Here is a 14559-nt window from a genome sequence, read left to right as displayed (position 1 = left end):
GCATACAGAGCCTGGTGTCATCCCAGCTCTTGGAAGGCTGAGGCAGGAGGACTGCCATGAGTTCAAGGCCAGCCTACACTGCATAGGGAGACCCTGTCTCAAAAAAAAAAAAAAAAAAAAAGTGCACACAAAAGCTCTCAGCACCAACATTCCACAAGATGAAAAGGTGTTTCTTTCTTACAGTGAATTGAAAACCTCATTCATCCAGTTTAATGGCACAAATTATAAAAATTATGCTGATTCTGGTGTCAAGTTAAAGTACCCAATATGAAGGGCTGAGGTAAATTTTTGCAAGAATGGGGGGGGGGGGGATAAAAGAATGTGGAAATCCCAAGGCTCAATCTGTAGCACTTCAAAAACAAAACCAAAAAATGATATAAACAGTATCAAATATGTGATTCTCTGGCAAATATGCTTGGATCAATTTGTTTAACCACAATCCTTAGGTTTCCAGCCTCTCAAAAGTCCACCCTGGACTGGACATGGTGGCTCACACCTGTAATCCCAACACTTGGGAGGCTGAGGCAGGGAGAACTCACTGGTGTGCAGCCTGGGCTACATAGTGAGTTCAAGGCCAGCCTGGGTTTCATAGCCTCTCAGGAGGAAATAAAATTATGTGTGTGTGTTGCAATTTTGTGGTGTCTCTTGGTTTTATTTTCTTACCTTTTTCTATTGTCCATCTCTCATATTTTAGTTGTTTCTCATAGGAAATGTCCTCAATTTTTATCTTCCAAGCCTTCTATTGACTTTCTTTTTTTCTTTCTGGGTTTTTTTTTTTTTTTTTTTTTTTTTTGTCTTTTTGAAATGCAGTCTCGCTGTGTTAATTCAGGCTGGCCTTGAGCTCACTTTGTAGCCCAGGCTGGTCTTGAATTCTCAATGGCCCTCCTGCTTCAGCCTCCTGAGTGCTGGGATTACAGGAGTGCGCCACCACCCCCTGCTTTAATCATGTTTTTACTTCCCCAGCATGTCTTAATTTTTGCGGTGCCACTTATTAAGTGCCACTCTCGTTTCTCAGGTCCTCCAGTGGACCTCATCAACGCGGGTCCACTCTCCACTCTGCAAATGGGCTCTTTCTGGTTTTCTCCAAGGCTGCATTTCACCCATCCTTCACTGGCTGTGTTAACTCGTCAGGCTTTCTGGAGAACCCACAGACGCTTAGCTGTCCAGGTGTAGTTTGCATTGGCCAGGGCGAGGTTAACTGGACACTGGGCCTTGGCACAAGACTCGTCCGGAGCGGGGCAGCCCCCCGGGTCCTGTGGGGTGCTCTGCTGGAAGGAGCCTGATGATTAAGGTCTTGAGGTCTCTTCCCTTGGTCTGGTGGGATTCCCCAGAGAGTCTTCCAGTGTTGGAGGGTGATCCCTCATCTTTCTGGGAGCAGGGAGGTCGGTGTGTAGATTTTGCTCTAATCCTGTGCCACTTCCTTCTCGAAATCCCTGTTGTGAGCTGCAAGCGTCCTCATCCCACAGTTGCTAGTTGGTCCCGACCAGAGGGAGACTGCTTCGGGCTTCCGAGGGCGGGACAGGGCAGGTGCCTGGACAGGGCAGAGATTGGGGGAGGCACTGCTTACAGCCAACTTCACTTTCTCTTACACTTGCCATTTGTTTGTTTGTGTTGAGACAAGGCCTGACTGTGAAATCCAAGTGACCTCTAACTCACCATGCGGCCCAGGCTGTCCTCCACCTCAGAGATCCTCTTGCCTCGGGCCCCCAAGTGCATACTCTTGTTTTCTGAGGAGCTTATTTCTACCACTTCCTGAGCCACACTGAGGCGCTGGATTATGGCTCTCATTGCTTTATGATGAAACTCGGATTTTAACTTTCTCAATATGTTAAATTAGCTACCACCAGGTGCTTGCCATCTAGCTTGCAGGGTTTTGTTGTTTTTGTTATTTTTCCAATTCTTTGTCTTTATTGGCTTATGTTTTAGGAAAACCATATAATTATCATTTTTGTGGTGTGGGAGGGAAGGTAAATAACAATTCTTAGAGGCTGCACCTTATTTAAAGTGTTTAAGACGCTATAACATGCCACTATATCATTTATTTATTATTTATGTGGTACTGAGGATTGAAACCAGAGTCTTCTCACTGAGATACCTCTCCAGCCTTTTAAATTTTTATTGATTGTTATTTTATTTTTTTTATCTTTCTAAGTTGACTGGGTGGGCTCGAACTTGCAATTCTCCTGCATCAGACTCAAAAGTGTGGGGATTCTACCTATGTCCCCCCAAAGCTTATTTCATTTCAGCTTTTAAAATATTTGAGCTTTAGGGCTGAGGATTTAGCTCAGTGGCATAAGCACCTGCCTGGCAAGGGCAGGGTAACTTTGATCCCAGGTACAAAAATAAATAATAAATTTTTGAGCTTTCTTTTGTGTTTTTTTGTTTTGTTGTTGTTTTATACTGGCCATTGGTCCCCAGGTCTTCACATTGAGCTCTATACCCTGCCTTTTTAAAATTTTGAGACAGGGTCTTGCTGATTTGCCCAGGTTAGCCACAAATTTGCACTCCTCCTGCCTCAGCCTCCCAGAGTGCTGGAATTACAGGTGTGCACCACCACACCAGGCTCTGCATGCACTTGTTAGGTCCCTGCTTCTCTTCCCCTTGTGCTGCTCAGATAACAGGATCCTTCCTCACTAATTAAAGGATCACATTCCGTAAGGCCTTCAGGACACACTATCTCAGCCCCACTCTGTGGAATCCCCTAGTTATCTCTGATTTCCAGGTCAGGGAGAAATCTGACCTTGCAGAAAGAATAACAGCATGGAAGCGAAGCAGATGGACAAATACAGTTGCGCACTGAATCACACCCCAGTTTCCGAGCCAGACACTGAGAGCTCCAGAGCGCTCTTCTTTGTGGGTCACATTTAGCGATTATTTACTGGTGGTACAGATGACTCTCCCTGATGATGCAATGAGGAAAATGTTAGAAAAATCAAATAGCAACAGGCTTGACGGAAGTAACAGGTTGAAATAAGTGCTTCTAAAGAACGTAATTAGGAAGGCAGACCCTGCGGAAGTGTAATTGTGATTGAACAGTGTTAGATATTTAATGAGGAAAAAAAAAAAGAGTGTCCTCATCTCTGAAGAAGTGTTTGACCAGGGACTGAACAAGGGAGAGGAGAGGCAGGGACAGGCCCAGCTCTGTAGGCAGATGCTGCCTATTTTCTTTCTTCCTTTTTTTTTTTGAGACAGGATCTCATTATTGTAGCCCAGGCTGGCCTCAAAACTTGCAGAGATCCTCCTGTCTCAGCATCCTGAGCACTGGGATCACAGGTGTGCACCACCACACCCAGCTGTTTTGACTCTGCCTATTTGGCATCACACTGGGCTCAGAGCTGGGTCTGGGTCTGGGTGGTGGAATGCATGCCTGGCATGCAGTATTCACAGATTTTAAGGTTTTCAAAATCAAGATGAAATATTTAACAATAACTTTATAAGTACATGTTACTTAAACTAATATAAGAGATACTGTCTAGCCCAGCATGGCAGCACACACGTGTAATCCCAGCACTCAGGAGACTGTAGCAGGAGGATTGCTGCGAGTTTGAGGCCAGCCTGGGCTACAAAGTGGGTTCAAGTTCAGCCTGAACTGCATAACAAGACCCTGTCTCAAAAAGACAAAAATAAATAAATAAAAAGATACCATCCAATTTACAAAGGCGGGTGTGGTACATCTTAGCTCAACTCACTGCAAACTGTATCTACCATTTCTGATGTGTAACAGTTCCATTTGCTGCTGCCCTGAGGCCCCCTCCTCTCACACATGTAAGTATTCTCAGTATTTGGCTCAATCACGCATGGGCTCTTGACTTCTTTACTAAATGCTCCTTACCTTTTTCTGTGTGATACTTTTCTACAAATTATTTTACTAGCTGTGTAGTATTCTCAGTATCATCTCTGTGCCCTGATTATTAAAGTGGTCCCAGCTGCTGTCCTTGAATAGATTCTGAATTTTTACTTTAATTCATGTATCACAACATAAAATGTATACATTTTATGTATATACATACATTTTATGTATAATGTATACAAAACCTCATGCAGGTTTTGGAGTAGGTTGTTGTTAACTTCTTGTCGGGGTCAAAGGGCATGGTCACCTTTGTAGTTTCTGATACCCATTGCCCATTGCCAAGACATTTATATAACCACCCAAGCCTCCTGAAGGTTAGACAAGAGTACTTTGCCCCATTATGTCCTGTTGTACTCAGAGTTTTCAAGGAAAACAATTTCATACAGAACGCATAGTTTATAGAATTATTTTATAACAATCACCCAAAGATACAAGCACAAAAAAGTGCAGGAAATCTGTCCACACACTAAAGACCCAAAGAATCCAGCTGAGGGCCTGGATCCCACGGCAATGTCCTGCATGAGTCCAGCTGAAGACCTAGAGCCCATGACATTGTCTCATGCAGGTCAAGTTTATGGATCTGCACTGGAAGGCTCAAAGGTCAGCAGTGGAAGCTAGAAAGTCTGTGCTAGTGGGGCAAAGGCTCTGTGCCATTAGGCTGAGGTATCTCTGCTGGAGCCAAGAAGTGACAGTCAAAGTAAGGACCAGAGCTTCCCCGGGAAGTACCACAGCCATCCCATTGACATCAAGGTCCCAAGCTTCTCCAATGATGAGAACAGCTGAGTTCCTATCAGGAAGCCAGTGTGACAAGCTTCTCCAGGAGAATAGAGCCAGGAGAACCAACAACACTCCTCTTTTCCTTTTTATGCTGGCAACAATCCTCAGGTGGTCCGTCCACACCCAGCACCATGCTGATCCAGTCCAGCTGAGTATTGCAAGTTGACCATCAGTTGTCAATCCACCACACATCCCCACCCCCAAACACTCCTCTGTGATATTTTAGGCCTCTCATTCATCTTTGCCTTTACCAAAACAGGTTTTTATCACTTATTTAAAAAATCACTACCAGCAGGTGTGGTGGCATATACCTGTAATCCTGGCACTCAGGATGCTGAATTAGGAGGAATGCTCAAGTTCCAGGCTAGTCTGGGCTACAACGTGTGTTCTGGACCAGCCTAAACTACATAGGATGATGCTGTCTCACAAAGATCCCCTGTCCAAAAAAAAAAAAAAAAAAAAAATCACTGTCAATCTGAGAGAAAGTTAGTAGTGAGGTAAGACAAAGAGAAGTAGAAAGGGGACAAGGAAACTCAATTTTTGGGGCTATTAAGGTCAAACTCTGGGTCAGATCTCTACTCACCCTAGGAGTATTTATCATTTAGGAAAAGTTGGCAGAACAAGACTTTTTTGCCCTAAATTGACCTTGCCTGCCTTGCCCATCTTCCAGCCTGAGGACATCAACATAAGAACTAGCTGGGCATCATGTCACAGATGTAGTCCCAGCACTGAAGGCAGCAGATGCAGGAGAATCAAGCCCTCCTTGGGTGATTTAGCAAGAATTCATGTCAAAGAATAAAGCAAATGCTTGTGAGCCCAGCACTCAGGAGGCTGAGGCAGGAGGATCACTTGATAAGTTGAAGCCTGCCTGCAACTACACGGCAAGATTCTGTGTCTAAATACATACATACACATGTAAGTAAAAGAGCTGCATATTTAGCTCAGTACAAAACCCCTGGGTTCAATCCCTAGTACAAAAAAAATTCATTTTCAGGATTTATAGGGCATTGGATTATCAGTTTTCACAACATTCAGTTCCAGAGCCCCATAATCAATGCCCAAACCTGCCACCACCTTAGATTCAAGAAAAGCAGAGCCTTCCTCACTGAGAAATGACGGTCACCTCATGAGAACCAAACTGCCCCGCATAGTCAAGAATGGTGATACATGACCGTAACCCCAGCACTGGGGAGGCTGAGGCAGGAGAATCGCCTTGTGTTCAAGGACAAGCCTGAAGTTCCTAGCAAGATACTGTCTCAGAAAATCTCAACTCCCCTCAGGGTATAAGAATTCCTCCAGGCTACAAAAACCAGGACTGAGATGCTGATGGACTGGCCCTAGCCTGCCTCAGCCAGTGCTTCAAAGCTGGCCTCATGTTTTTGAGGGGGTGCCAGTCTGAACCCCGTGTTGGGGTGAGCCCTCTCCAGGTTCTCTACCTGGAGTTTTCATCTCCGTCACTTTCTGACTTTGCCCAGTAAATCTGCACTTAAGGTGAATCAGAAACCTACCTGAAGGACAACACTGAGGTCTCCATCCCCGCTCTGGTGGACTCCTTCACACCCACCCTGCTACAGTAGGAAATGCTTGTTTCTCTAGAACATCACAGCATCCTGGCCAGAAATCGATCTGGGATGGAGACAATCGGACGTGGTGAAAACTGCATACGAAGCAAGGCTGGAGCTGCAGAAGGGACTTCTGGGAGCGAGGAAGAGTCCGGTCCTGGCTGACCAAGGTTCCTTCGGCAGGTTTTGTGTCCTCAGTGGTTTCCTGGAGATGCTGCAGAGCAGAGGGCAGGGAGCCTGTCTGTGTGCAGTTTCACTTGAATCTGTGCTCTGGGGACCATCCCATCAGACAGCGTAAGACAAGCGCCACAAATAACGGCCTTCTAAATCAGTACTGGAAGAATTAATTGTATAAGGAACGTCAGAAATATTTTTGTCCTTGGATGAAATGAATAGTATGTAAGACAGAAAGATGTACAATGGTCTCTGCCCATGTCCCAGCAAGGCAGGAAGTGAGGTGGATGGCGGCCCAGTGCTGTTAAAGCAGTGTCTTGCTCTAGAAGTCCACTCATTCTGTATCTTTTCTTTTCTTTTTGTCTTTTTTCAGTTTTTATCAGTACCAGGGACTGAACTCACAACCGCCTGCTTGCAAGGCAGGTACTTATGCCGCTGAGCTAAGTCCCCAGCCCCTTGTCCACTCGTTCTGGAATGTCCCTGTAACAAGGGATTTTGAGGCTTGGTCTTGCTGAAGTACGACTGTGCCATGAGTACCTGCCTCAGACAGAAACCTTCCTGCAGAAGCTGCAGGTAGCATCTGTGTCAGCCAAAATTGGGCCTCTGGTGGAGGAGACTGGTCACCTTTTTAATTTTTTTTTCAATACTGGCTCGAAACCCAAGGTTTCATGCATGCTAGGCAAGTGTTCTACCACTGAACCACATCCCCAGACTGGATTAAATTATTTTTTCACTTCCCAGTTAGTTCTAAAACTTCTAGATTATGTGTTATTAGGAATATGAGCATTTGATCAGAATGCCTTCCAGAGAGAGGATACATCATTTCTAGATTTAATATTAATGGTGAATAGTACTTATAAAGGAAAGTTAAAGTGCAGGGAGGTGAAATAAATCATCCATGACAGTCTCACTCCAAAATGCACACTAGTCTCCTGTAGGACTCAGTGCCTCTCAGTTATGGACTGTATTTTGCCCCCACCTCCAGTTTTTATGTTGATGCCATAATCCCCCGCATGGCTGCATTTCTCATTTTCTCCCTCAGTCATCATTCAAGTGTGGAAAAGCTGGGTCTGTTTCTCAGACTGATGAAGGTCCTGGCAGCTCAGTTAACCACGTGGTTCCATCATGGGTTTAAAAATGTGACATAAGCTAGGTGTGTGTCAAGGGGCTTCCACCAGAGCCTATGGACACCACCACCATGAATTTAAGTGCCATCCACACTGTGGAAATGAGGTTTGCTTCAGAGAAACAAAATCCTCAGGGAAGTCAAATGCACCATCAAGAGATTTATTACCAAGAAGAGACACATTTTACTATATTTAAACCCAAGGTCTTTGTACTGAACAATTTCTGCAGCACTTTAGAGAAAAACTTTTTTTCAAGTCAGGGTGTCACTGTGTGTGTGTGTATATATATATATATATATATTTTTTTTTTTTTTTTTTTTTTTGTACCAGAGATTGAACTCACGACCGCCTGCTTACAAGACAGGTTCCTATGCTGCTGAGCTAAATCCCCAGCCCCGTCACTGTATCTTTCAGGCTGGTATTGATCTCACTATATAGCCCAGGCTAGCCTTGAACTCACTATAATCCTTTTACCTCAGCTCCTAAATCTGGGATCATAGAAGTGTGCCACTATGTCTGGCCCAAAAAAAAAAAAAAAAAAAAAAAAAAAAAAAAAATTTTTTTTTTCTTCTGAGACAAGTTCTTGCTAAATTGCCCAGGTTGGACTCCGACTTGCAATCATCCTGCTTCAGCCTCCCAAAGTGCTGGGATTCCAGGTGTGCACCAGTTCACTCAGCTTTGTATGACACTTTTTTGTGCATAAGACTGGAATAATGAGAGCCCACCAAGGTGATGAAGGGCAGGTGCACTTCTGGGTTTAACTCAGGACCTGTTACCTTTAAAAGTATATTGTGTATTCTTTCCTTGACTCACCCAAACCATCCCATTGACCTCAGAAAAACAGGAACATCATAAAGGATGCCTTCTCGATAGCATCTGTCTCTAAGAATAAAGTGTGGGAGTAAATGCAACTCTTGAGTAACATTGGGGCAGAAGACAAACAAGGTCCCAGGTATTTAACCTGTTACTCGTTGTTACTAGTATGATTTGTATTCCCCTCAGAGGCAATCAGGACTAAACAATGCTTTTGTTAAAACAAAACAAAAGAAATCAACAGAAAATAAAGAAACCCAATATCTCCACTTGGGCCTGCAGGTGCCCCGATGGTAACTAACAAAGGATAAAGCTTGATATCACTGCCTTCATTTTGCACGCGTCTCCTCTATCACCTTAAGTCAGATTCCTGCATGTAAGAGGGGTAATCACTTAGTGAGGATAAGCCAAAAACTGGTCACATATGGCTTGTTAACCTTAAGTTTATCTAATTAATCTTATCCTTCAAAACCGAGGACACAAGGCCAGGGGTTTAGCACAGCAGCGTAAGTGACTGCTTGGCAATCGCAAGGTCGTGAGTTCAATCCCCAGCACCAAAGGGGAGACTGAGGACACTAAAACAAGGGATTTGCAGGGAAACCCATCACCAGCTCTTCTCACCTGGAGTGGGTGTGAGGCCATCTCCAGCCACTGTCTTAACTACAAAGCTGAGAACACCCCTTCCCCAACAGGAGCACTCACTTTATGAGAATCAAGATTTTTCCAGTGCTGAAACTGCCAGAACTGAGATAACGATCACTCAACCAGTGGTGGTGATCAGCACCTGAGCCACTGCAGTCTCTTTGCTATCATAAAAAGCTCTAGAAGATTTGCTGCCAGCTAACTGCACTCCAGTCCACTTCGACAGCCTGTTGAAAGCTTGAGCCTTGCCTTTGCCATAGTCCAATCTCATCTTCATCAGAGCTGTGCCTCCTTGAACTTTTCTCCTACTCCGACTCAAGTTCTTTCTCATCTCCTTCCTTTACTGTTAAAGCTTTTGCCTATAACATTCATCGCCGTTATCCCTGAAGCAAGAACCCACACTAGCCAGTGACTGTTGGGAGCCAGTCAGGACCCAGATCTTAGGGGCACATGGAGAAGGGTTAGTTAAAGACAATGCAAATACTGTTTGTGGGGGTTCAGAGAGGTCAGAACTCTGTTGGAGCTATGACAAAGACTTGGCTGTAGGTATGGGGCCCTTGACAATTCAGGAGGGTGCAGGAAGTGGAGGGCAGATGTGAGGCAAGAGCTCTTGAAAATGAGCAGGCCTTGAGAAGTTAGAACAAAGATACTCTATGCAGTAAATCTTGCTAATGAAGAGAACAGTCTTATCTCTAAGGTCAGCAGTTTACTGCTCTGGAATAGAAGTGAAAGCCCAATGTCCTCAGCTGTGGTCTGACCTGGCTTTCAGAGGCCGTGAATATGAGCTTTCCCAACATAACCAGAGGGCCCTGTGGTCAGTGACCTGACCGCTGCACAGCCCGGTCCCCGACAGGTGACAGAACAAAGCATAATGGTATTTTCCCTGGCCCTGGAGTTGTCACTCTCTGTGAGAAAGTTATTCACCCTCTTCCCTGCCCATATTGTCTTGGGAAGAAAGAAGGAGAGTGGCACAACTGCTTCAGAGCAATTCTGCCTCCACCCCTGGAGTAGTAGGGACTATCAGCATGTACCACTGTGCTTTGTATGACTTGATAGTTTTAGGTTGGCTTTTGCTTTTTTTTTTTTTTTTTTTTTTTTGAGATACAGTTCAGGCTGGCCTTGAACTCACTGTGTACCCCAGCTCATGGTAGTGCTCCTTCTGCCTCAGCCTCCTGAGGGATGGGATTATAAGCATGTACCATTGCATCTGGCATGCCCCAATAACATTTTAAAATTCCTCCCAGTGCCGTGATTCTGTGACCCTCATTTCTAAGTAAAATGTTGATGGATGTTACTTCTACTTGCTAAGTTACCAGTGATGTCAGCAAGATCATAGCACAGTTATCTTTCAAAACTCATGACTGCCAGGATTGGAATTAGTTTTAAACTCTAATACCTTCTGCTCAATTACAGATAATCTTTAGATGGTGGAAGATCTCTCTGAGAAGTGAGTATAGATCAGCAAGACCTGGAGAATCAAAAGACACTCATGAAGACTTCCTGGATGACTCACACCTTCAGGGTAAGGAGAGGAAAACATCATGTACGTTTTGCTGTTAGGTTCTGTATAATAAGTGAAAGGCTTTTTCCCCCAGAGCTGGGGACTGAATCCTAGGCCTTCTGCATGCTAGACACAGGCTTTTCCTCTGAGTTACATCTGAGACCCAGTCATAGATTGACCCAGTCATAGATTTTTTTTTTTTTTTGGTCAGGGATATATTAAGTTAATTGTCATTTAAAACATTGATGTGTAACTATGTTTTTAGAGATAATAAATTGTTGAATTTGCTTTATTTTTCTTTTCTTAGTTAATTTATTTTGTTTCTTGAGACCAGGTCTCACTATATAGTTCAGGCTGGCCTTGAATTCACTATGAGGCCCAGGCTGGCCTTGATCCACAGGTGATCTTCCTGCCTCAACCTCCCAAATTGATTACAGGCACGTGCCCCATGCTTGGCCAGAATGTTGGATTCTTAAAATACAGAAAACTGTTAATGGATCCTAACTTAAAATGTTAAAGTTTCTAGGTTAACATAGATTCCATCAGAAAAGTTAAATTAGATAAATATAATTTTTGCTGTAATGTTTGATTAAGATGGGTTTCCTAAGTAAAAATAAATTAAAAGGCTGAGAGTTGGGAATTTGCAGCTTGTCAAGCGTGAGGTCCTGAGTTAGATTCCTGGTAACTTCCCCCCTTAAAAAAAGGCTATTTGAAAGCATTATCAAATGAGCAAATCCTTGAACTCTTGTGCATCTAGCTATTCATTGAAAATATGTAATTATTTTCTAAGCATAAATGGGGATGGGGGTATGGAAAAGGGTATGGGTATAGAGTGGGAAAGCGTTTGCCTAGTGCATGTAACATTCTGGGTTCCACCCTTGGATCCCCACCCCCCAATAAAATCTCTGTTTTTTTTTTTTTCTTACACTGGGGATCAGACCGAGGGCCAAATATATGTTAAGCATGTTCTTCACCACTGAGCTGTATCTCCAGCCTCTTACTTCCATTTAGCACCAGTTTGCTTGAGAAATAATCTTAAACAAGTAGAAAACTTTAGATTTAATATAAATTCCTCTCCAGTTTTCCCTCTGCTTATTTCCTTTTATTGAAAAACAAACTTACCTAGCATGCATAAGTCCCAGGCTCAATCTCCACCTCTGCAAGCATACACACACACATATATGGATAAACGTGTATACCCTAAAATTTTAAAGAGTTTATTTGTGTAGACAGCAATCCATGGGTTGGGTGGTACAAAACTACTGTTTGGCCTCCTTCTTGGACACAGATGAGACTTCTGCAGAGTTTGGAAAACTAGGCCAAGGAAAATACTGATTGGTTTAAGTGGATAGTGGCTAGTCACAAGCTAGCTAACAGTTTCAGGCAGGTCAAGTCCCAGGTAGAGGTTAGCCGACAGTTTCTGACCACGTCTTGCTTTCCTGGATGTGACCATCTTTTTTTTTTCTTTTCATTACTGGGGATTGAACTCAGACTGTGGCCAAACCATCTGTTCCCACTGATCCCCTTGATGTGGATCCTGGTTGTTATATCAGTTCATTTGCAGCTCTCTGCTATGTCTCTCTAAAGAGATTCTTCTCAACTAAACCTTTGGTTGGTTGGTTGGCTGGTTTTTGTTTTGAAATTCTATATCATCATTTTTATTCTTTTTTCATGTAAAAAAAGAAACAAAACTAAACAAAACACCCCAATCACACAGAAAAAGGGTAAGCAGCTAGACAAAGTAACAGACGAATGGAAGTAAAGTAGTAAGGTTCCTCTGGGGTTCACAGGGCCACAGTAGTGTCCAAGTCGGTTCCCAGAAGCGTGCTGTATACTCCACCTGGGTTTGCTATGGGGTTTGTGCTGGGCGTGGAGCTGATCTCAGTCTCCAGATGCCAGGGCTGTCGCTGGAGCCCTGTGGAGCCCTGTGGTACACAGCAGTGGCCCTACCTGCTTCCGCTGTTCTGTATGCCAAGGCCTCAGGCTGATTCACCTAACTTCCCAGCTGCTACCCCCTCACTGTTGCTGCAGACTCTTCCACGTGGTTGGTTTCACCTGGGTCAACTAAACCCTTTAATAATTATTATTACTAATAGAACTTTTCTTTTTTCTTCTTTTTTTTATTTAAGGAGAAAAAGAAAAAAACAGAAAAAGGGTACAAATAAAACAATTTAAAAAATAAACAGTAAGAAATCACTAGTTAATAGATTACATATTCTCATCTTAGAAATAGTTGTTCAAGGGGCTGGGGGTTTAGCTCAGCGGCATAAGTGCCTGCCTTGCAAGCAGGCAGTCGTGAGTTCGATCGCTGGTATCAATAAAAATGAAAAAGACAAAAAAAAATAGTTGTTCAAGTTACAAAATTGAACCATATAAAGTGGACTTTCAGGGAGCTGGAGGTTTAGCTCAGCGGCATAAGTGCCTGCCTTGCAAGCAGGCAGTCATGAGTTTGATCCCTGGTACCAATAAAAAGGAAAAAGACAAAAAAAAAAAAAAGTGGACTTTCAAACAGTGAGAGTGCAGTTTTGTTCAATGATCCATAAAAACTCAGTAATATGGTTATCTCTCTTATACACTTAAACATATATGCAGTTATAACCTTTAGAGCACTTTCTTTTCTTTTGTACAATGACAATTACATATTTTGGGTTTCATTACTCCCACAGTTCTTATTACTTTTTTTGAAGAGAGTAAAAAAAAAATGTGACATATCAGAACAGAGTCAGTCAAATAAAAAGGATGGACATAATAGATAATGTAAAAACAAAATACAAGGTGATCAACAATGGTTACCATACTGCCTCTTGCTATTTTAAGAAGAATTGCCAGTTATAATAAAATTGAACAAAACAGTAAAGAATAAAACCAAAGCATTGGAGACATTACAGGACTTTAAAAGAAGATAATAGTCAACCGGAATGGGCGTTATAATGATTTTTATTGTCTTCACAGTTTTGCCTATACTTTTGAACTTGGTACTATCAAGCAAAGCAGAATAGGGGGAAATCAGTCAAAACAAGATGGTGAGGGCAATACAGGATTTCAAATCAAGTTAATAGGAAATCAAAGTAGGTTACTATAATGTATCCTGCTATTTTTTATTTATTTTTCTCTTAATTAAAAAGATAAGGGGCTGGGGATTTAGCTCAATGGCATAAGTACCTGCCTTGCAAGCAGGCGGTCATGAGTTCAATCCCCAGTACCAATAAAAATGAAAAAGACAAAAAAAAAAAAATTAAAAAGATAAAAAGAAAAAAGTAAATAATTTAAAAAAAGGGGGGGGTTGAGATAAAAGAGGGCATAACAACACAACAGCGCAGGTCAAAACATAACCATTTAAGCAAAATAGTGTTTCACCACAAGATAGCCTGACATAAAAATAGTTACCATAGTGTCTCTTTCCTTGAAATCTTTGAGTATAACTTCGTATACTGTAGCACCAAACATATCAAGTCACTATAAAACCATTCAAGAGAATGATATTATTACAGGGTATTTAGAGCCAATTAACAGAAAATGAACAATGGTTTCTGTATAATCTCCTTGTCTATAAAAGTTTTTACTTATATTATCATATATAATAAAATCCAATAAAATACAACCTTTTAAGACCGATGGAGACAGAAGCATACAGGTTTGATGGGACTTCAAAACAAGATGATACTAAATCAGCACTAGCTATTATGATGCCTTGTTTTCTCCAAAATAGCTGTTCCTACCATCTGATCTTCTCTGCCTCATTTCTGTTGAGCTCTTTTTCTGTCATTTGTTGTCAGTTTGTCTTCTTCATTTCGCTTTCTGCTCCATTCATTGTGGCCTCTCTGCCACTGTTTCTGGAATCTTGGTATTTTCCTTTTTTAGAATATCCTGCAGTATTCTCTGTAGAGTTGAATTGGTGGTTGCAAATTCCCCTAGTTCCTCTTTATCCTGAAAGCACCTTGTTTTTCCATCAATTTCTAGGGACAGTTGTGCAGGATATATCAATCTTGGCTGGAGGTTATTATCTTTCAAAGCTTGAATTATTTCCCCCCACGCTCTTTGTGATTTGATGGTTTGTGCCGAGAAGTCTGCGGTAATTCTGATGGGTGTTCCCTTGTAAGTGATCTGTTTCTT

At 42.6% G+C, this 14559-nt stretch overlaps 1 protein-coding gene across 6 annotated transcripts in view; it reads left to right on the top strand.

Moving 5' to 3' along the window:
• Fbxo36 (F-box protein 36) overlaps positions 1-14559 on the top strand; it is an 87272-nt gene that overhangs the window by 35977 nt on the left and 36736 nt on the right. For all 6 annotated transcript variants that reach the window (XM_063237178.1, XM_063237177.1, XM_003474427.5 and 3 more), the window contains exon 2: positions 10359-10467. In XM_063237178.1, the coding sequence (XP_063093248.1) occupies positions 10359-10467 (109 nt within the window). The remainder of the gene's footprint in view (positions 1-10358; positions 10468-14559) is intronic.

The sequence above is a fragment of the Cavia porcellus genome, unplaced genomic scaffold (assembly GCF_034190915.1).
Source record: "Cavia porcellus strain 051 isolate PalLab524CR breed Dunkin Hartley unplaced genomic scaffold, mCavPor4.1 scaffold_26, whole genome shotgun sequence".
NCBI lineage: Eukaryota > Metazoa > Chordata > Mammalia > Rodentia > Caviidae > Cavia > Cavia porcellus.
The sequence above is the reverse complement of the archived record's forward strand: the minus strand, read 5'-3'. Positions and strand labels throughout refer to the sequence as shown.